The 22,519-nt window shown below is 48.7% G+C and overlaps 2 protein-coding genes across 10 annotated transcripts in view; one reads left to right on the top strand and one right to left on the bottom strand.

Annotated features, from left to right (window-relative positions):
• Positions 1-16,579, top strand: part of LOC120854365 (sterol 26-hydroxylase, mitochondrial) — a 59,576-nt gene extending 42,997 nt beyond the window's left edge. The window contains exon 9 of the mRNA XM_040228336.1: positions 16,090-16,579. Within this exon, the coding sequence (XP_040084270.1) occupies positions 16,090-16,188 (99 nt within the window). The 3' untranslated portion in view covers positions 16,189-16,579. The remainder of the gene's footprint in view (positions 1-16,089) is intronic.
• PRKAG3 (protein kinase AMP-activated non-catalytic subunit gamma 3) lies at positions 822-10,086 on the bottom strand. Of its 9 annotated transcripts, none has more exons than XM_040228328.1 (14): positions 10,012-10,086; positions 9,590-9,647; positions 8,962-9,117; positions 8,220-8,623; positions 7,258-7,339; positions 6,978-7,036; positions 6,832-6,877; positions 6,567-6,621; positions 6,228-6,354; positions 5,928-6,096; positions 4,800-4,837; positions 4,504-4,650; positions 3,896-4,145; positions 822-3,331 (listed from the first exon to the last, which is right to left on the bottom strand). In XM_040228328.1, exons 1-13 carry the CDS (start codon positions 10,045-10,047, stop codon positions 4,029-4,031), a joined length of 1,494 nt encoding a protein of 497 aa, XP_040084262.1. In that variant the 5' UTR covers positions 10,048-10,086; the 3' UTR covers positions 822-3,331; positions 3,896-4,028. The 9 variants fall into 9 exon arrangements, with proteins under 9 accessions (XP_040084262.1, XP_040084263.1, XP_040084264.1 ...); XM_040228329.1 differs by having other exon boundaries at positions 5,928-6,093; positions 10,012-10,084; XM_040228330.1 differs by having other exon boundaries at positions 9,590-9,629; positions 10,012-10,059.
• Positions 16,580-22,519: the final 5,940 nt, after the last annotated feature.

Genomic DNA, 22,519 nt, shown 5'->3' with positions numbered 1-22,519 from the left:
CAGATGCAGAGTTTCTTTAGGGTGATAAGTGTGTTCTGAAATTGGATAGTGGTGATGTTTGCATGACTAGGTGAATATACTAAGTACTGCTGAATTGTATCCATTGAAACAGTGAATTTAACAGTATGTGAGTTACATCTCAGTTTTTAAAAATCTATAAAGACCAGTTTGGTGAGATTATTATAGAAATAGCTGCCACTGGAAGTTATATCTCCAAAGATACCACAGAACACTGAAGCAGCAGTGCCCTGCTGCACATCTGAAGGGCCTAAAATCCAGTCTCTAATCAGAAATCAGATGCAGAACCGAGACAAGAGCTCAGAGGATGGGTGATGTAATGATGTCCTCATGAGGCTGAATCAAAGAGCAGGCTATATCCCCTTACATTTTGGTGAAGTGTAGGCACAGCCTCAGAGCCTTCCCCCTGCAAGTGACAAGTGACAGGTTGTGTTCTAAAAGATGAGCTGAAGTGCTATTAACGTAGCTGTGAAACCTTGCCCAGAGTTTGCTACTGGAGAGTCCACAGACACAGCTCTGAGAAGAAAAGTGTCAAAGACTCCTACTCAAAACAGAAAAAGACAAAATTCAGTATGGGCATGGTCAGAAGCTGTCTCTTTATACTTGAGGTTCTTTATATTTTTAAAAATTTATTTTAATTGAAGGATAATCGCTTTACAATATTGAGTTGGTTTCTGCCATACATCAACATGAATCAGCCATAGGTATACATATACCCTTCCCTCCTGAACCCTCCTCCCACCTTCCTCTCCATCCCACCCCTCTAGGTTGTCACAGAGCCCGGGCTTGAGTTCCCTGAGTCATAAAGCAAATACTCACTGGCTGTTTATTGAAATATGCCTATAGAAAAACAAATATGGCAGTTAGCATACATGAAGTTCTTTGGCCTTTCTTGGGAATTAAAAATGGCATCTCTCAGTTTATGTTCCATCTCATTGCATGTACAAGACACTTAGCGTAAATGGAAAAAAATTACTTTGTCAATGATTCATTCAAATATATAAAATACATTTTGGATACAATGTTGTAAATAAACTCTGCTTCAATTTAAAAAAACCCCATAAGGCTTAGAAAGCATTCACAGGGATTTCCCTGGTGGTCCAAAGGTTAAGATTCCATGCTTCCAACGCAGGGGACCTGGATTTGATCCATGGTCAGGGAACTAGAGCCCGAAACCTACAACTAAGACCCAGCACAGTCTAACAAATTTAAAAAAGAAAAACACACACCACAGGATAGATGTGATATAATACGTGGGCTCTTTCCCATGCAACTTTCTCTCTGGAGAGTAAAAAACCAGGCCATCAGCCCTGGTTTGAGCCATGTAGGGCATTGCCTCGAAGACAAACCCTGCTACACTCATCCTAGAGTTGGGCAAGACAGCTCTCCCCAGTTCCCCCAAGGACACTCACTTGAGACAGCGCTGAGGGCACCCCATCCCATCCTCCCACTTGAACCCAAGACCCAGGACCTTTCTAGGTGGGACCAGAGCAGAACCAGCCCTGATCCACTGGTTGTAACAAAACCGGAAACGGAAGTTGAGTGTCTATGAGAAAATGCCTTCACTTACTGCCTGACTCATCAGCACAGGTGGCCCCACTCTTGCTCTATGAGGTAAACAGGGTAGGATCATATTCTAGAAACATTAGCCTCCCCACACACACCCCCACCACCACCGCAGCAGCAGACCTGCAGTGTCTGTTATCACAGGGGAGGGCGGACACAACAAAGCCCAGCCTGACTCAGTGGGGCAGATGGCAAGAACTCACGATGCTTACAGTGCATTTGGAAGAATATGTGAGAGGCTAGAGCGAAAGGCCCCTGCTTTCCCAAACTGCGTAAAGATCCCACAGGTTGGTGGGCGTTGAGGAAGCAAAGAGACTATAGACTGACATTTGGCAGGAGGGATGAGAAAAGGGCCCTGATGAGGGAGCAGTGTCTGAAGTGAGAGGGGAGTATGACAAACACCTCAGAGAAGTTCAGAGACGAGAAGGGTAGGAAAGCCCTGGGCCCCATGTTTCCCGGGTAGAGGCTGGGAGAACAGGAAAAGTCAGGGTAGACCAGACCACTTGCTGCCTGTCTCAGCAGGTGGGCTTAGGATGGCCCCACAGAGCTTCCTGAAGTCTAGAGGGGTGTGGGACCAGGAGCTAGAATGTCCTCACACCCCAGCAGGCAGACCCAAAGAAGCTTCATGGTTGGGACAGAGGGGGCCCCTAGCAGGGGCCACACCCACTGGTGACCAACCAAGGGACAGTCGCATGGAAATGGGGATGTTTCAGCAGGTGCTGGCACGGGTGGATGCTTGATGGCTGAGAAGCAAAGTCTTACATCCCAAGCCTCCCCCATCACTGAACTTAACCCTGAGAAAAGGTGGGAAGGGAACCCCAAATTGACTGAAATTAATTTCTACCACCTGGTGAAATGGAGTTCATAAAAGAAGTTACATTCAGTGTTAGAAAAATTATATGTTTCTTATAGGTTAGAGTTTGGGGTCTGAATTGTACCCAGTACATAAGTAACTAACATTTTCTTTATAATTTTGTTATAAACAAACAATGAAAAAGACATTTCGGTGGAATAACACTCCATAAGCAACAGAAACGCCACTGGCAGAGTTTGTCAATTACAGATTTTCCTTCGTGTCTTTGAATTCAGAAAGGACAGAGGGGGTGGGGAGGGTCTTGCCACGAGTTCAGATCAGATGACCATAGCATTTTCTGAGTGAAAATGATAAAATCTGAGTTCATGGGCTGTTCGTTTCCTTTTTGTTGTCTTGATGTTTCATCCTCAGTGATCCAAATGCAGGCCCTCCCTGGAGACTGAGAACACTGCTCGATGGTGAGAGCTAAGGCTGAGAATGGAGAAGGAACCTCACTCCAACCGGCAGCTCTATGAAACTGCTGCTCTGTGGGGCCCTGCAGGCAGCCCTGAAATGCAGTGCTGGGGGAGCAGGAGGGCAGTAACAAAGTTGGGAGGAGCCGCTAGGGCAGCTTCCATGGGGGAAGCACAGCTGGGGCTCCAGGAGCTGGGGGCTTGACGCCAGATAATCCAGAAGCGGAGGAATCCAGAGCCCCTGCCTGAACTCCAGAGCCCCTGACTGAGGGCTTCCCACCCCCCTGGGGCCAGGTGGGGAAGAGTGACGTGGGTGGCATGGAGCAGTCAGCCCCGGGGTAAACCTAGTGCCTCTGATTCCAAGAGCTTCGGGCTTGACTCAGCTGTTCTCTTTAATTTCATCATTCACAGTAGACTGGGCATTTCTGAGGGCTTCTGGGAGCACAGGCAGGGCAGGGGGCAAGGGGAGGGCTAGAGAAGCCTGTGAGGAAAAGAGGAAGACTAAGTAAGGAGGGGAGGTTGCCTTTCGGAAAGGAGAACCTCAGTCTTGCCATCCTTTGCCAAGCAGGTGGAACCTATGCCCCCACCCTCTGCAACCCCCTGGCAAATGTGCTGCCAGGAAAGAGTGTGAGATCATGTCCAGTGGACTGCGATGATTACTTAGAGAGACAAACTCTCTCCTTTCAGCCTTAGTTCTTACTGGGTATGGAAATTCCATTCAGCCCAGGTTTAGTAACTGGCTCTCTCCCAGTGGAAGCCCAAGCAGGCAGAAATTGAATGGCGAGAGGGCAGGTCAATTTTTCCGGGGCCCTCTGAAGTCACATTGCTGCCCTTGCCTTTACTCTGGTTCCTGTGCACCCCTCTTGTGAGGGCCTCCTTCACCTCAGCTGAGAACGGGACAAAGCAGTGGCCTTGCAGTTTTCATGAGGCTGCTCAGCTCCGAGCTGGGCCCCTCCCCTCCTCAGCGGGCCCCAATCTGAGATGTGGGTTCCCCGGGGAGTCTGAGGGGCTGGGAATGAGGTCAGTAGTACAGAGCAGAGCCTACCTGAACAAGAGCAGAACCCACAAAAGGGGGTGGGGGAGGTGAAGGCCGAGTCCCCGGCTCCCTTCACTGGCTTCCAGGTGTGGAAGGTGGCCCGAGCGTGGAAGGTGGCCCGAGCGTGAGGACTCTGATGTTCTCAGGCCCCGAGGGCGTCGATGCCAGCGGGGCTGAGCACTAGAGCTTGAAGGATGTCGGAGAGGGACACCACGCCCAGGAGGTGCTGGGTTTCATCCACAAGCACCAGCCGGTGCACCTGTGGGTCCACAGAGGCTCAGTGAGGGGGCGGCGCCATGTGGCTACGCAGCTGATGAGGTTGACACCAAGAATCAGGGACAACAATTTGACATAACTGGAAGAGCAAGAGAGTGTCTCCTAGTAAACTAGTGTCTCCCAGTTAGCAGGAGCTCTGCCTGCCCTGAGGTGGTCACCGGCTGGGGCCCTTGGCCCGAGGGCCCCAGGGACAGGCCCCGTCGCTGGTCAGTGTGGACACCGAGAGCTTGGCCATGTGATGGGAGGACGGGGCAGATGCCTGATGGATAGAGCGAGCTGGAGCTGCTCATGAGAAGGCTGGCCCCATGTGTTGGGAGCGTGTCTGAAGGGGCGTGGGGTACCTGCTCCCGGGCAATCCGGTCAATGACTTCCCCCAAGGTCTCGTGGGGCTGGCAGGAAAGGACTCCCTCCAGACACAGTGTCCTCCGCCTCAGTGCTTCTCCCACGCTTATGTCCAGGTGGTTGTACGTTTGTTGGGCTGCCAGGTGCTGGGCAAGGAGGGAGCAGCGCTCTTCGTCAGCCCTCAGCCAGGCTCCAGCCCCTCAAAGCTCAAGGACCCCCTGGTCATCCCTATCCTCACACCACAGCCTCCCTGTGGCACCCCCAGCACTTACAATCCATCCCCCCAGGCACTTACAATCACATCAAAGCGGGAGTAGAGGCCCACGACCTGTCCTGCAGGAGTTGGAGGGGAAGGTGAGAGAAAGACAGGGGAAAGATTCAGGTCAGAACCAGGATGCTGTGCAAGGGCCTAGCATGGGCTTTCAGAATGAACTCCTCAACATCCTCCCCACCCCTCCAGGTTGCTGGCTTTATAACGAGGCATCAGGCCGCCACCACCCTGAACCCAGGGATCAAACAGTGTCTCAGAGACGGACACTCAACACCATGCCTCCCGATGTGACAAGATATGAGTATGTGGCATCATTTCTGAGATAGTCTAGCCACAAATATATAGCCTGAATCTGCGTGAGCCTTTAGATCTAATTTTCAGTTTATAGGAAACACAGGAACAGAGGACCAATGTAAAGGCCACCTGCAGAAAGCGAACAGGCAGATCTCTGGAAACGGGACATGCTGTAGAAACCAGGCTTCCCATCATCAACACCATGAAAATTAAGCGGGGAAGGAACTGTTCTAGAATAAAAGACACTTAAGGGATAAAAGAAGCAAATTCAAAGCGTAGACCTTAATTGGATTCTGATTTGAACAAATCAACTGTAAAAAAAGAACTTTTGGGAAAAACGGGGAAATGAGAGGACAGGATTTTAGATAACATTAATACATTATTTGTAATTTTGTCAGGTGATGTAGGAAATATACTTATTTAAGAGATGCAGATGAAGTGTTGAGGTGAAACGACATGATTCTATACTTTACTTTAAATTACTTCAGCATAAAAAAAAGAGGAAGAACTGGTTATGGCACTGTGTTAATAGTTAATCCAAGTGGATCCATGAGGTTCATTACACAGTGTTCACTACCATTTTTATACATTTGAAATCTTTCATAATCAAAAATAAAGTAAAACATTTCTTGATAGCCAACTTCATTATGCTAATTTTTAACTTTGAAGCAGTTTACAGCTGATTCTCAGAGCAAGAACCTGACGTCTGGCTTAGAGAGGCTAAATGATTGATCCAAGTCTCAAAGCAGGCAGAGACTTCCAGCCCTGACTCCATCCCGAGTCCGGAGCTAAGGCCACATAGACCCCGGCTCCCCACAGCCCCACCCCAGCCAGAATCCCCATCCTGGGTGTAGGTACCAGCTTCGTTGATCACCGGCAGCGCAGACACGCGCCGGTCCACAAAGATGTCCAGCGCGGTGAGGATGGGTGCCGTTTCCAGCACCACGGCCAAGTCTCGGAATGTGCCAATGCCCAGATCTTGGATGGTGCGGGAGAGGAAGGAGGGCCGGGGCAGCAGGGTGCCCTGCTTGGGTTGGAGACAGGCAGGGTTCAGGGCGGAGTAGCCCCCAGGGGGCTCCCAGCTGCTCCCTCCCAACCCCTAGGGCAAAAGCCTTCTCTGCCCCTCTGGTCGTCCCCTGAGGCTGTGCCCAGGCTCACAAAGATATGCAGGAACTTGAGAAGCCGTTTGTGTGTGAGGATGTGCAGCACGGCACCTGAGACTGGGTCCAGGACCGGCAGGCGGTGGATACGGTTCTTGATGAGGGTGTAGACAGCTTCAAACAGGCTGCAGAAGTGGGAGCGATGAGGCTGGGGCTGCCTGGGGAGAGGTGACTTTATCCCAGCCCCGGGGAAGGAGGACAGGGTGCCGAGGCTACCTTATCTGCAGTCCACCAAGAATGAGCCCATGACTTCAGAACTGATTAGCTGGCAAGGGGGCGGGGGGGGGGGGGTCTGTGCAGGGCAAGGAGGCTCAAGTGGTTGTTTGGGGATGCTTACCTGTCACTGGGAGAGATGGAGACCAGAGGCTTGAAGCAGCCTTGAAGGTAGATCTCTGCAGAAAAGCAGAGTCAGGGCAAGGGGGCTGGCCACCCTGTCTCACCCAGCAGCCCCCAGACTATCTCCCCTCCTTTGGGCCCTCTGAGCTCTCTATTATCTTTCCCCTGCCCCCTCCAGGAACTCCCCTCCGCCCATCCTCTACCCTGGGTCCTTGGCCCCACACACCCTCTACACAGCCCCTTTGCAGGACCCTTTACCCACTCACCCCTCCAGGTCTCAATCTTGTGTTCTTCAATCTCATAGATCTGGACCTAGAACATCAACAGAACTCCCAAGTCAGACGTGGGCTCCCTGAACTCCCTCCACCCCAGTCCAGATGGGTGCCCCCGGGACCCTGAGCCCACTCCTCACCAGGGGGGACCGGTAATAGCGATGCAGAACCAAGATGAAGTCTGTGATAGTCAGCATCCCTGTGGGGGTGGGAGAGGGGAGAGAGGAGTGGGGTTCACCCCGGGCCCTGTGGCAGAGGCAGGTGGAGGGCTCAGCCCCTTCTCCATCAGCTGGTCACAGCTATCCCACAGATGGGGGTCTCCCAGCCAGCCTGTTCCCCCCAAGCCAGGGCCCTGCCCCAGAGCTCAGCCCCTGAATCACACCACAAGGTCCCCCTTTTCCCTCCCTGGCCCCTCCTCACCCACGAAGCTCTGCTTCTTGCTGTCCCATAGAGGTGCAGCCCGGACGCCGTTGGCCACCAGGGCAAAGAAGGCCTTCTTGATCTGAGCCACAGGGAGAACAGTTGAGGGTGAGTTGCTCACCACCCGTCAGAGTCCCCTGTCCTGACCAGGGGCCTTCCAAGGGGGCTTCACACAGGCCCTCCACTCCAGGAGCCTGCCTGCCACTCAACACGACCCTCATGGGCACTTTTGCTACAAAGATAAGGCTGCAGGTGCCCGGGGGCACTAGGTGACCCCTTAACAGGCACACCAGGGCATAGAAGACAAACTTAGTATTTCTACACCAAAGTCCTAAGTGTACAGATGCATACGGGATAATTTGTGCCAATCTAAATACTAGAGGTGTAATTCTCTGATATTTACAAAATATTTTTCTCTAAATATATTTACATTGACTCATTTTGGCCTCATCTGAGGCAATACTATCCATACGTGCTAGTTGTAGCTTTGTAACACATATTAAAATAAATGCAAAGCTACTAAATTAAATATTTTTTTTCATATACCGCTAGAATCAAAGTGAACCGTGGGTCATAGATATACCTTGTTTCTACTCTACACTACACTCTGCTGTTCGATACACAGCAAGAAAGAAATGCTTTCTATACAATTCTGGGTGTGAAAAATGTTCCCCGTCATCCTGGACTGGCCCAGGAGTCCTCTGAAACTTGTAGGGTAAAGGAGGTATTCCTGTCCCCATTTTAGAGATGAGCGAAGTAAAAAGACCTACCCCAAACCCTATAGATACTGAGTTGTAGAGCTGAGATGACAATTAGGGGGTGCACACAGAGAGCAAAAGCTCCCCTCCCCTGGTCTCCATGGTGCCAAGAAGGAATTCTGGAAGGGACGTGTAGCCGGGCAGGGCTGGCAGGGGATCCTGGGGGCTGTGAGTATGCAAGGTGGGGCAGAACGGCGGCCTCACCTGTAGCATGGTGTCGAAGATGACCAGCTTGGAGCTGGTTGCCATGGCGTCGTAGCAGGTATGCTCCTGCATGAAGTGCATGTAGACCTGGGCCCCTGGCTTCCGCAGCTCATCATCCCAGCCAAGCCTGAGCACCGGCACCTGCGGGGACGGGCACTGGGCCGGCCTCTCTTCCACCAGGCCGAGCTCACCCCCCCACGCTGCTGGGGCTGAGAACTCTATGCCCAGATCCAGACCGTCTGTGCTGGAGCCGGAAGCGGAGGCTGTACAGTCAGCGGGGAGGCTGTCTCCCTCTGTTGTGGGGGTGCCCACCTCGGACAAGGGAGTGGCTTGGGCCATGGGTGTGGCCTTGGGGAATGTGGCCTCCAGCCCGGTGGACTCAGCTGCTGGCCTGGACTGGGGACCTGTTCAGGGGGAGAGGACAGTAACTCCATTTTCCAAAGCATGTTCCCATCTGTTGTCTCCCTTCATCCTCAGAGCAGCGTGGGAAGCCTGCATGTGGAGGTCCCCATTTTGCGAGTGAGAGAGCCGAGAGAGTCACACCAGAGGGTGGCTCTGTCCTGAGCTGGCCTTGCTGGGCCCCTGGATCAGCATTGCAGTTGCCCTCTCTCATGTGGGGAAACTGAGGCCACAGGATGTCATGTGTCTGTGTTATGGAGGGATCCAGGGCAAGGCCAGCTCCAGTTTCGGGGACTTCCCACTGCCCCCAGTCCCATCTCCCCAGAACTGGCCGTGGCCTCACCTCCCTCCAGTCCTGGAAGCTCCCCTTCCTCTACATCTTCCTGGCTTGTCCATCTTGAGACCTTGGTCCTCTGTTCCCCAAGGCTTATTTCTGCATTGGTGGTCATGGCTGGTGGTGGCCATGAAGTGCTATCTCCTTGCTCTAGGAAGCTCATCTCTGGAAGGGGGAATGGGGCCTGTTTGGTTAATGGGAGTAACACAGTAAAACAACTGAAATGTTATTAACAATAATATTCAATATTTGCAAACGTCCAAAGGTCTTTTCCTCCAGTGTATTTCTCATTCAAACCTCATAGCAATCTTATAAGGGAGGCACTAGTATCATCCCTATTTTACTAACAAGGGACCTGAGATCAGAGAGGTTAAGCAATTTGCCACAGATCACACAGCTAGCACGTGATAAAGTCAGGAGGCTCCAAATCTTCAGACTCTAGATCCACCCCCCTCCTTTCTTCTTCTGAAAGAGGAAGGAGGAGAGAGGGAAAAGGAGGAAGAAGAAGCAAGTAGGAACAAAGAAGGAAAAGAAGAAGACAGGCTAGTGGGGTGGGGGAGATTGGGAGCCTAGAGACGTGGGAGGAAAGGAAGTGGAAGAAGAGGCTGGGTCCATAAGGAGGGGCAGCCCCACCTACCTTGATGCTCGGGTCCCCCAAAGCTGCTCCAGGAGGGGGTCTGTGTGGAGAAGAGTGACTGAAGGGGTGGAGAGAACATCCTACACTCAGAACCACAGTAGCTGCCCTTACTGCCACACATACACAACCACACACACCCCCACAAACACTCAAACACCCACCCCCCCAGACACACATAAACACGTTCAACCCACCCAGACACTTACACACACTCAGAAACTCGCATATTGAACCCTCCCCAGACACACACGGGCACATTGACTCACACCAAGAATATACACATGCAGACAGCCTCCTGCTCCTATACACAGAGAAAATCGTGGTCAAACACACCCACATGCACGCACATATCCATGTGGCAGGGTGCTCTCAGCCCTGTGGCCTCAGCTGCCCCAGCTCCCGGCCCCCCGGGACCCCGGTACCCTGTGCAGAGCGTGCTCCAGCTCAGCGGGCTCCATGAGCGAGTGCGCAACACTGTATCTGGGCAGCACTATTCTGGGCCCGGCCCCTGGCACCCTGCCCTCCCGGATCGGGTTCTCTCTGATTGGGTGTCGGGCACTGGGGAGGAAGGGGTCCACCGGCGCAGCTGCTCTAGCCCTGAAGCCTGGGGGCTGCTGGGGAGGTGAGGGGAGGGGAGCACGTGGAATCCTGATGCCTGGTTCTGTGTGCCTCCCGCGCGTCCGATGATGGGAGAGAAGGACCCTGCTGTTGGGGGAGGGTGGGCGCTGGGGTGGGAGGAGGGGGTCTTTCAGAGCCCTGGGGTTTCTCCTCTGAGAGCCCCTCTCATCTTTGTCAGGTGCCAAAGGAGGAAAAACAGAGGCAGTTGAGCTGAACTCTCTTCCTTGTACAAACCTGGGTCATGGGTGGTGCTGGAATTAGAAAGGGCAGGTTGCAGCCGGCTGGCAGGTTGGGGCTAAGAGGTTTGTGGGTGGTACTGAGAGAGTGGTCAGTGTGTGTCCAGATGTCACTATTCGAGTCCCAGGGGCCCGTTCTCTAGGTGTAGGAGCTGGAACTGGATGGTTCAGGCAGGTGGGGAGTCCTGAGAATCATCTCGACGGCGTGTGGCGGGCTTGCACTCGTCTCCAGTGTGACAGACACCTGTTTGTACCTGTGGAGGTGGATCCAGGTGTGCAGGAGCCACTGTCCCCTCGTTCTGCTGTTTCTACGTCTCCTGGGGCCAACAGGATCCCAGCTGGTTCTGGTGGCTGCCCACCCACACCCCCTTCCTTAGCATTCCTGGGGCCTGAGTCAGTGTCCAAATTGGGAATGCTGACCCAGCTGCTCCAGCTCTCCTCTCTGCCCCCCTCCCCTTCTTCTTCTCTTTCCAGCCTCTTCCATCCCGATCTCACCATGGAGCGAACAGATGCTCCGTAATGGGTTACTGGATTTCTTGCTGATTTAGTGAACGTATTTCCCATCATCCCTCAAAGCCCCTGTACTGCCTGTGGGGATGGAGGAGGAGAACAGAGCCAGGAAGAGGCTAGTCTGCCACGTGTGTCTTGGTCAGTACTGGGGATGAGTGTGTGCAGTTCCCCTTCTGCAGGGCCCCTGAGGCTTGTTCCTGTTTGGTCCCAGATGATGGAATAGCAAAGGCACAGCCAATGGGACATTTCAAATGGGGGAAAGGTCACATAGACCATCCCTGGAGATAGGTAGTGCCTCAGTCCTGTAAAGCCCCATCCCCTTATCCTCTGGACACCTTCACAGCCAAGCCAGATATAGAACATGTACAGCTCACACCACTGCCTTCTCCTGTAATACCTCATTCTCCCCTTTACCTCAGACATATTCCACCTGCAAGACCAGAAGCAGGGGCTCCTCTTCCAATAAAGTCTCCCTTGAGGCATCACCCTTATTGTGGTCATTCAGTCGCTCAGTCACTCAGTCATGTCCTACTCTTTGCAACTCCATGGACTGCAGCACACCAGGCTTCCCTGTCCTTCACCATCTCCAGGAGTGGTAGTTTGCTCAATCACCCTCTTTGCACTGATGCTATAACCATGCTCTGTGTGCACATCTCAGTGTACACTGGGTTGGCACTCACATAATTATTCACGTGTGAATGTCTTTTATCTCTTGGTAAACACTGGGTACCTTGATGACCGCACTATGTTGGTTGGATGTGAGGGAAAATCTGTTTTGGTGTCAGATTGACCTTGTTAAAATTCTTGTTCTGCCATTTGACCTTGGAAAGCATTGCTTGTTTTCTCTGAGCATGTTTCCGCGAATGTAAAATGAGGATAAAAACATTCTGTGCCAGACACTGCCAGTTGCCTCCTAATAACTCTTTCTCTCTTCTTGCTTTTGTAATAGAATCACTTGAATTTTAATTGGAATGGCTGCCTATAACAAAGACCTAAATTCCCAGCCTTTGCAGTTAAATCTGGCCTTGAGACTTAACTTGACCAATGTGAGTGGTAGTGATGGGAGCAACTTCTGGATCTGGCCTTAAAAGAAAGAGCATGAGTTCCTTTCTTCCTCTGATGGCTGGAATGCTAATGTGATGGCAGGAGCTAGAGCAGCTATCTCACAGCCAAGATGGAAAATACTTGTTCAAGTTTTTAGAGTCACCCTTCCAGGTTTAGACTGTCTGGAGACTACAACACTAGAGAAGTAAACTCCTTTGTTTAAGTCATCCTTAAGTTGACTGTTTGTTATAGCAACCGAACATGTATCCTAACTAATGCAAAATCTGATATCTGGAAGTGACACTGCTTTAAAAGCCTAAAACAAGTGGCATTGGTTTGAAACTGGACTTCAGGTAGCAAAGAAAACTATTGCATGCTGGTAAGCTGGTGACCATTGTTATGTTACAGCAAAACATATGATCTGTCATCTATGATGCCTTGAAAGGTCATCATATGATAACAGAGCCTGTAGCTCATGGAAACTAGCATGTATTGGCTTCTGCTGGCTGCTACAGGCAAGGTCTTATAAGAGAAATGCACTCAGGCAGCAAGTTGTAAGTGGTGGCTTGAAAGAGGCAACCTTAGCAAAGGTGCCAAACCTTTCTTGAGTGCACCCAATTCTGTAGATAATGAAACCAGTCCCATGGGCAAAACAGGAAAGTTCCCTGGTGGCTCAGACAGTAAAGACAGTAAAGAATCTGCCTGCAATGCAGGAGACCCAGGTTCACTCTCTGGGTGGGGAATCCCATCCCCTGGAAAAGGGAATGGCAAACTCACTCCAGTAGTCTTACCTGGAGAATTTCATGGACAGAGGAGCCTGGCGGGCTACAGTCCATGGGGTTACAAAGAGTTGGACACGACTGAGTGACTAACACTTTACAACCAAGCATATTTTTTTGATGACCTCAAGGTAGCCACCAGCAGTTCAAGAGAGAATGGGAAGAACACCAAGTCCAGAATAATCAAGCAGGAAAATGATGAGACCTTTGACTGTGGTTACACAAATATGAAGTCAATCAGAAGACTTGGGAGATTTTGAGGGTGTAACATTGGCAGAGAAACTATAAGCCTGGTCAGCAAAGACTGGTTTGCTCCCCCACCCACCCAGTTGTCCCTGGCTCTCGAAATCTGCACCAGCAGAAAGAGGGCTGTGTAAGGTCTGCAAGGACAGCCATGTTCACCAGCAGCCTAGGGGATGTCTTGTGAGAAATAACTTTCAGGAGGCAATGGCAGAAGCCACTAGGAGAGTAGAAAGCTTCCCTCCCAGAGAGCAGGACCAGCAGTGGCTGGATGAGCCCCCCTAGAACCAACTCCTCTGTGGGGAAGCCATGCTGCAATTCCTGTCCAACTGGATTTAGTTATTGCTAAAGATCAGGTGACTGCCAGGTGTTTGCCATTCTTTGTGTTCTGAAGTTTATCCTGTTCCTCCTCCACTGTTACTTTGGGGAAGGAGAGGGCCAGATTACCTGCCTTTTGGTTCACGGGGCTCTAGACTCTGAGGATCCCATCCGTACCCAGGCCCTCACATATTCTGAGTTCTGAGCTGGAGCTGAGTCTAGATGGAACTCTGCCTTCCCTCTCTTCATTGTTATTATTGTTCAGCCTCCAAGTCGTGTCCAATTCTTTGCAACTCCATGGACTGCAGCATGCCAGGCCTCCCTGACCCTCACCATCTCCTAGAGTTTGCCCAAGTTCATGCTCATTGCATTGGTGATGGCCTCGACTCTGGTGGCTCAGATGGTAAAGAATCTGGCTCTCTTCAGAGGGTGCTAAATGCAAGGTAGGGTGAAGGGTGGCCCAGTATGGGCTCTGGCAAAGCAATAGTTATTTTTCCCTTCTTCTTCCTCTACTGGTAATTCCCCACAATTTTAATGAAGTACAGGATTATATTTCCCAGCTTTCTTTGCAGATAGCATGGCCATGTGACTAAGTTTGACCAATGGGATCTGCACAGCAACGTTATCTGCAACCTCTAAGGATGCCCTCAGGAGGAAGGAGCAGATTTTCCTCCTCCTACTGACTGGAATTATGATATGATGGTGGGAGCTGGATTGGTCATTTCAACTCATTGGTGGAAGGTTGAAAATAATAGAATTGAGGTTGAAAATAGTAGAATCTCATCCACTCCCCATCTCTGAACTGTTATGTTATAAAAAGAAATAAACATCTATCTTGTTTAAGACACTAGTCAATAGAAACTTTGCTACAGCAGCCAAGCCTCTGTCTAACTAATGTATTTACATGGCAGGATTGGGGTAGGGTGAGAAATTACAAGTGTATATAATGATGCTTCATATGTATGCAGTGCTAAAGATCTGCCAGACACTGAAAAACACATTGTGGGCAGTATCCCAGGTAGTCCCTCACAATGCTATGTGGTGAATGCTTTACTGCTATAATTCTACAGATCACAAGATCAAGGCACAAGGGATTAAGTAACTCGATCAAAATCCAAGAGCTAGAGAGATGAAAGTGAAAGTCGCTCAGTCGCTCACTGAGACTCCATGAACTATACAGTCTATGGAGTTCTCCAGGCCAGAATTCTGGAGTGGGTAGCGGTTCCCTTCTCCAGGGGATCTTCCCAACCAAGGGGTTGAACCCAGGTCTCCCATACTGCAAGTAGATTCTTTACCAGCTGAGCCACCAGGGAAGCCCAAGACATTGCCCAGGGTCAAACCCAGTGTTTCTGAACTAGCACCACACTCTCAGCCACTAAGCATAATATAAACGAAGCACAGGCCTGGCATGTAATATATGCTCAGTAAGTGGTTACTAAAATTACTACCTCACTACCTGCTTCCAGTCCCCCTAACCCTCTAGCTACAAGGTTCTGAAAGCAGGCAGGCTGGGGTTTGGAGAGGGTCGGGGGTGGGTCTCTGACTCTCCAATAGTCATCTCATGGTGGCACCAAGGTTGGGATGGAAGAAGGCCAGGCTGGGGCACACACCAGCACTGCCCAACACTAAAATCATAGTGATTTTCCAGTTGTGAAAAAGGAGCTCCCACACCTGCTCTTGCAGCCAGCCCAGCCCCACCCATCCTCTTCAGCTGGGCGAATCAGCAGAAGGTACTGGCTTTGGTGGGGAAATAAATACCTCTTGGGTGTTAGAGTTTAGTCTCTGGCAATGGTATCATATTTCTTGAAACCCTCCTTCTCGGCACCATCTCAAAACTGGGTGTAATAAGGACACTGCCCTCTGACCCTACGGTGAAATTGGCCACCATCTCTGGATCGCTGATTTGTCTAGGACATGGGGTTGGGATCCTGTTTAAGTGTTATTTTTATATCAGAAGGAGTAAAGCAGCTGGAGGGGGTCAAGGGAATAGCCTGGATGAGACCATTACTGATAAATCACAAATGGGGTCCCCTGTGCCAGGGTGATTGGGAGGCTGTGGAGCAACCTTTATGCCAGTCACCCAGACCCCAGCCCCTGTCCTGTCTGTGTGTGGTTGAAACCAAGCAGCTTCTATGCCAGTGTTGCAGGGACCTGGACTGAACCAGCACCTTGCTACTACAATTTAGTCAGCCCCACAGGCCCCATTCCTGGGCCTTTTACTGTCAACTGTTGGAGATTGAAATGGACAGATGGTGCTTTTGTCTACCCAGGATCCATTTCACCCCTCTTTTGGCAACCCCCCAAGTTTTCCTTCAGGGAACCACATTTCCTCCAATCTCAGAGCATCTGAATCTCAGAGGGCTCACCCATCAATTCCAGGAAGTATACAGCTGACTCAGACTTAGCCAATGAGCACATCAGATTCCCCTGACCACAGTGAAGGGGCATGGACCGAATTAGCCCAATAGAAGTGAACCCTGGGTCTTCTGCTACAGGTGATGGGGACTCTTTTCCACTGGGTTTGAAGCTATGAGGATGTATGTGTGGAGATTCTGCTACCACACAGAGAAGAGCTGCTTGAGAATGAAGACAAAAAAGAGAGTAAAAGAACCAGGATATAATAAGAAAGATCAGGTCCTCTTTGACGTTCATTGAGCCCCTGGATCAAACTGTACCTGAAGACTTTATACTGTTTTTTTTTTTTTTCTGTTACATTAACCAATGGAATCTTTTTGTTGTTGTTTTTTTAATGCAGTTTGAACTGAGTCTTCTGCCACCTGCAGCTGAAACAGCCCTGATACCAGATTTACCAAAGAAACAACCCCAAGACACTTGCAAAAGCTTTTGGGCATGATGTTCATTCACTGCACTTTCCCAAGGGAAAAAGGGACATTTGAAAACACAATTAGAGTGATCAAGATGATGTCAAGGGATAGCAGGCTAAGTTACCTTGATAAAATGCAGTAAAAGAAGAACTGGAATGGGACAAAGTTAGAGAAGGAAGGCCTCATAGAGAAGATGAGTTTGGACATAGAAATAATAATCATAACAGCAACTGTTTGCTGAACCCTAACTATGGACTAGGCACCAAGTTAAGCAGTTGACATATGTGAAGGGATAATATTTTTAAATAATATCTAATTGAGGGGTACTTCTTTCTCCCCAGTAGTCCTTTGCCCATTTGAGTTTCTCTGCTTATAGTCTCAAGGAAGAAATGATTCAGTATAAAGAAGAGCATCTTCTGGCTTTTGAGTTTCAAAAGTGATTTAGTCTTCTGGGAATACCTTTGGCTTAAACAAAAGATCTGAGAACTTTGACAGACTAGGTTATTGAGAAAATATATTCCACTAAAAACACTTAGTGAGTAAAGAGCATCTTCTTAAAAGCACAGAAAAAATAAGATGGTAAAGACTAGGCCCAACTGAAAGGAAAATAGGCACACAGCGAAGTTAGTGAGAAAAGAGGTGGCTTTGCTCTAGGGCAGAGGTCCGAAAACCCTGGGATCTAATGCCTGATAATCAAGGTGAAGCTGATGTAATAATAACAGAAATAAACTGCACAATAAATGTAATGTGCTTGAATCAGCCCCAAACCATCCCTTACCAAGCCGGGTCCATGGAAAAATTGTCTTCTATGAAACTGGTTCCCGGTACCAAAAAGGTTGGGGACCGCTGCTCTAGAGCACCTGCCAGTTCTAGCAAGAGCCATACGGGGTTATGGAGGCCAAGGACTCATACAAGTTGGGAGTATGTAGGAGATCCCATCTATTAAAAAACTGGGATCTCAAAAAACCACATCTTCTACGTGTACTCCAGAAGCAAGCTAACTCTTACACAGGTTGGCAGTCATTGTCTTCCCCATCTGAGTGGTTCAGGGAGTGTCAAAGTTCAAATTTGGTTTAGGGTATGGTAAGGTCAGTAATGACCTCAAGGCCTGGCAGAAGCAAACAACAAATGTTCTCTGGAAAAAATTATCTCTTCCAAAGCCACAAACAATTCCAACAACATCCAGCACATAGTTGAAAATAATTAGATATACAAGGAAACTAGGAATTATGAACAAGAGCCAGCATAAAATACACATAACAGGAATAAATCCAGAATAATTTCAGAAACTGGAATTACAGGCACTTTATTTATAACAAATGCTTCTTTAATAAAATAGGAGACAAGTTTGAAAAAGCCTGGAGCAAATGCAAAGCTATAAAAAGCAAGACTTTTTTTTTTTAAAGCAGGGACTTCCTTGGTGGTCCAATGGTTAAGAATCCACCTACCAATGCAGGAGACACAGGTTCGATCCTTGGTCCAGGAAGATTCCTCATGCTGCAGGTCAACTAGGCTTGCACCACAACTACTGAGCCTGGGCCCTAGAGCCCATTCTTCTCAACAGGAGAAGCCACCGTAATGAGAAGCTCACACACTGTAGCTAGAGAGTAGCCCCCGCTCGCCATAACTAGAGAAAGCCTGCACGCAGCCATAAAGATTAAATAAGTAAGATAAAAACGTAGAAACTTATTTTAAATTTTTTTTAAAAAAGCAAATAGGAACTTCCCTGGTGGCTGAGTGGCTAAGACTCTGAATTCCCAATGCAGGGGGCCCAGGTTTGATCCCTGGTCCGGGAACTAGATCCCACATGCTGCAACTAAAGGTTCGATGTCCTGCAACTAAGACCTGGAGCAGCCAAATAAATAAATTTTTTTTAAAAAAGCACATAGAACTAGAAATGAATGAGAAATACACAAATGAAAGCAAAAACTTAATAAATGAGTTTAACAGATGGAACGCAGCTTGAAGAGAAAACTGAATATTGGGTCAGGATTTACCCACAGTGTAATACAGAAAGCTTAAAACTTTGTAAAAATACATGAAAGAGAGTGAGAGGCATGATGTTAAGTTGAAAAGCCTACAATATATTTAAATAGAATCTCAGAAGGTGAGTAGAGAAAGAAAGGGGTAAAAGTGCTTTTTGAAGAGATTAGTTGATATTTTCTGGAACTGATAAATGATAATCACCACTAGATTTGAAAGGCCTATGAATCCCAAAGAGGATAAATGAAAGAAACCCACATGTAGAAACATCATAATGAGAACGGCAGAAAATCAAAGACAAAGAGAAAAAAATGTGAAAAAAATTACAGTCTAATAGTTGACTTCTTGGTAGAAAATGGAAACCCAGAACTGAGTACAGTACCTTCAGAGTGCTGAAAGAAAGTAACTTCCAACTTACAATGTTATACAAAGAGAAAATGTATAAGGAAGAGAAAAAAAAATATTTTATGACAAGTGAAAACAGAGAGTTCATCTCAGGAAAGGAAATTTCTAAAGAATGTGCTTCAGAAAGAAAGTGATCCCATATGTTAGATATGGGAAATAACAGGGAAAATGGTTTTAAAAAAATAGATAAATCTAAATGAATCATAACTGCAGAAAACCACATTAAGCCTAAGAATTACAATGTCCTGTGAGATTAGAATTAAAATATTGCCAACCATAACATACAAATCAGAGGTGGTGAAAATGGAGTATATGAAGTATTTGAAAATCTCTGTGTTATCTGGGAACAGGAAAAAGTTTTGATTAATTTTCAATTTTTATTTATTAATCATGCTTGCTGTAAAAAGAACAGAAACAGAGCTAGCAAATAAAAGAAGGAAGAAATGGGAGAGAAAGAAACAACAGAACAAATGGGACAAATAGTACCTCTGAAGGATTTCAGAAGATAAATATGAAACAGAGTGACTTCTGTAGCCCCAAGAGGAGATAAAGATCTCGTGGTTTGGCAGGAAGAGAAGAGTTAGATGGGAAGCAAGGGTGAGCAGCTGTGGGTCCCTGAAGAGGGGCAGCCTATCTTTTGCCACCTCCCCGTACCCCCTAACCCCTCGCCCTGGCTAGTGTGTTAGGTATCTGAGAGCAGAGGTGGCCTGTGCTCAATTCCGAGATAAAATCCAAAGTAGGAAGTGTCACATGGTGTTACGTGGGGAGAGGGGCTGTTAGGTCACTTTACAGAGTTTCCCCAAACCCAGCATGGTGAGAGGAGCATTCCTTGGATCGTGGCATCCAAAAGCACTGCAGGAGACCAAGCTGTTGAAAGTCACATGACTTTGATCTAGCCTAACATCCACATGGCAAGAGTGTTTATTGTGAGACCAACAGTGGGACAGTAACGGCATAACAGCAGCCTATATGGTCCATCAGCGAAGGACCACGTGATGTGATGGGTGCCTCTGTGGATGCCCAGGTGGACAGCTGAGGACTGAGAACCCGAATACCTACTCTGGCATTCCAACCTCAGCTTCGTGTAAGTACTCAGAAACTTAGACACAAACCCAGGAGAGTTGAGGAGACCCTGATTTCATTGAGATTAAATTTCTCGGAAGGCAGGCTGTATCAGTCAGTATCAGGCACAAATCATAGAAAACTCAATTCAAATTGGTTTAAACAAGATGGAAACTTGCTGGTTCACTTAACAGAGTGTCCGGGGGCAATCTGGGCTTCCAGTGATCTTGATCCAGTGGCTTGGATATACTTCCCCTTGATTGTCTTAGTCATGATTTCCTCCGGTGTCAGCTTCAACTACTGAGGTGGCAGCAGCAGTTTTGAACTCCTTATCAAAGCCCAACCACACCCAGAAGAAAAGAGACCATCTTTTCCTGTACTTTCTTTTAAGAGAAGGAAATACCTTCCAAAAAACCTTCGCAAACTTCTGTTTGTACCCTATTGGCCCAAACTGAGCCATGTACTTATTCTAGAACCAATCCCTATCACCAGAAGAACACAATTGACATAAGACTCAGTTCAGTTCAGTTGCTCAGTCGTGTCCGACTCTTTGTGACCCCATGGACTGCAGCATGCCAGGCCTCCCTGTCCATCATGAACTCCCAGAGCTTGCTCAAACTCATGTCCTTCGAGTCAGTGATGCCATCCAACCATCTCATCCTCTGTCGTCCCCTTCTCCTCCTGCCTTCAATCTTTCCCAGCATCAAGGTCTTTTCCAGTGAGTCAGTTCTTTGCATCACGTGGCCAAAGTATTAGACCTTCAGCTTCAGCTTCAGTCCTTCCAATGAATATTCAGGATTGATTTCCTTTAGGATAGACTAGTTGGATCTCCTTGCAGTCCAAGGGACTTGCAAGAGTCTTCTCCAACACCACAGTTCAAAAGCATCAATTCTTTGGCACTCAGCTTTCTTTATAGTCCAACTCTCATATCCATACATGTGAAGTCGCTCAGTCGTGTCCGACTCTTTGCAACCCCATGGACTGTAGCCTACCAGGCTCCTCCCTCCATGGGATTCTTCAGGCAAGAGTACTGGAGTGGGTTGCCATTGCCTTCTCCAGGGGATCTTCCCGACCCAGGGATCGAACCCTGGTCTCCTGCATTCCAGGCAGACACTTTAACCTCTGAGCCACCAGGGAAGTCCTAGCCCACTACATGACTACTGGAAAAAACATACCTTTGACTAGACGGACCTTTGTCGGCAAAGGAATGTAAGACTAGCCAAGGCTCATCCTTGACTGAGGTCAATCCTCCTAGTGGCATGCCTAATACAAAGTAAGGAGGAATGGAATGGATTCACAGGAAGACCACAACTACGGTCCTCCCCTTTAGTTGCCCAATATTCACATTCACCCTCCATGCTTCATTACACACACTTCAGAAACGCCCATACCTAATGAAATGTGCTCCGGCACTGATGAAAAAAGCACCATCCAAACTTCATCTCATTATGTATCCAGGTGCAAACCCAGCATTTCTGGGAGATGTACACGTCTCTCCATCGAGTCAGCTACATGCACCTGATTTAAGAGAAACTGGGTGGGGGAATGAAGTGATTGTGTCTTGTTACATGCGTTTAGAAAACTCTGAGCTTAAGCCTCCTCAGCTATTAAATGAGATTTAAAATGTCTGCTATGGAGGCTGTGAAACTGATTTAAACTTAAAAACGACAAAAAGAAACCAATATGAGTTGTGTGTATTCATTTCTCACCTGCTGATTATAACAGTGCTGCTTTTGATTCTGATATGCCAAAATCCCAGAGCTCAAAGTGATGCCCTTTGATTAGCAAAAGACCTATTATTTTCCTCTGGGATTAGCCCTTCCCCCCACTCCTTCTCTGAGCTTGAGTCTGTTCTGCACACAGTTAGTTCTTTCATGTTGGGCTAGGGTCCCGTGGCCCTGCTGCCTCTTGCACTAGCCACCCTCTCCACTGGCTGAGGTTGCCCCACTGCCCACACCACCCCCTATGCCATTTCCTTACTCTGACCACAGACCTCTGGGGCTTCTGTCTCTCTCTTTGGCCAACAGAAACTTTCCACCTACTTCAGATCAGCTATTTCAAAATGGGTTCTCATAGTCAAACTTCTGACCCCTAGAAATATCCTTCATTCCCTTGTACCAGAGCCTTCTTCTTCCCAGAGTCTCAGGGTGTGGAGTGCAGACTGGATTATGGTCAAGTACAGTCTCACTTCCTGGGCTTCCCAGGTGGCGTTAGTGGTATAGAACCTGCCTGCCAACACAGGCAGACGTAAGAGACTCACTGGGTCAGGAAGATCCCCTGGAGGAGGGCATGGCAACCCACTCCAGTATTTTTGCCTGGAGAATCCCATGGAGAGAGGAGCCTGGAGGGCTACAGTCCATGGCGTCACAAAGAGTCAGACACGACTGAAGTGACTTATCGTACATGCCCACACACAGCCTCACTTCCCACCTGGCTTCGCAGCATCCTTCAGCATCCCAGCCCTGCTGCCCAGTACAGATTTCTTTCACAGGCTGTGATTTTGCCTCTGGGCTCGTTAGCTGGCTCGCTTTCCCCTGGGTGCCCTTCCCAGTCTACCTTCTTCAGGGAAGCCCAGCCCACCAGCTGCACATGTTTAAAGGCCAATGACAGGCCAAGTTTTCTCCTGCAGAGCCTTTTGGGGGGCATGCAAACTCAAGGGATCTCTGTCCTGAGAAGTCCGATTAGTGTACCTAGAAGCACAGAGAGAGGTCTTTTGAGAAGTCTGGGCCTCAGCAGAGCTTCTGCTCTGCCCAGCCAACAGTATTCCCCTGCCTGTGTAATTTTCAGCAAACCACTTATGTTCTTTGAATCTTGATTTCTACATCCCTAAAATGGAGTTGGTGATGGACAGGGAGGCCTGGCGTGCTGCGATTCATGGGGTCGCAAAGAGTCGGACACGACTGAGCAACT

This window comes from Oryx dammah, unplaced genomic scaffold (genome assembly GCF_014754425.2).
Source record: "Oryx dammah isolate SB20612 unplaced genomic scaffold, SCBI_Odam_1.1 HiC_scaffold_27, whole genome shotgun sequence".
Classification (NCBI taxonomy): domain Eukaryota; kingdom Metazoa; phylum Chordata; class Mammalia; order Artiodactyla; family Bovidae; genus Oryx; species Oryx dammah.
This window is presented reverse-complemented; position numbering and strand designations above follow the sequence as displayed.

Bases quoted from the DNA above. Each gene is read 5' to 3' on its own strand.
- PRKAG3 (XM_040228324.1), bottom strand. From the start codon at position 9,928: ATGTGGGTGTGTTTGACCACGATTTTCTCTGTGTATAGGAGCAGGAGG. The intron at 6,355-6,566 runs GTAAGCATCCCC...CCACTTCTGCAG, and splicing joins TCCATCTCTCCCAGTGACAG to CCTGTTTGAAGCTGTCTACA. The intron at 6,097-6,227 runs GTGAGCCTGGGC...CTCCAACCCAAG, and splicing joins TCAAGTTCCTGCATATCTTT to CAGGGCACCCTGCTGCCCCG.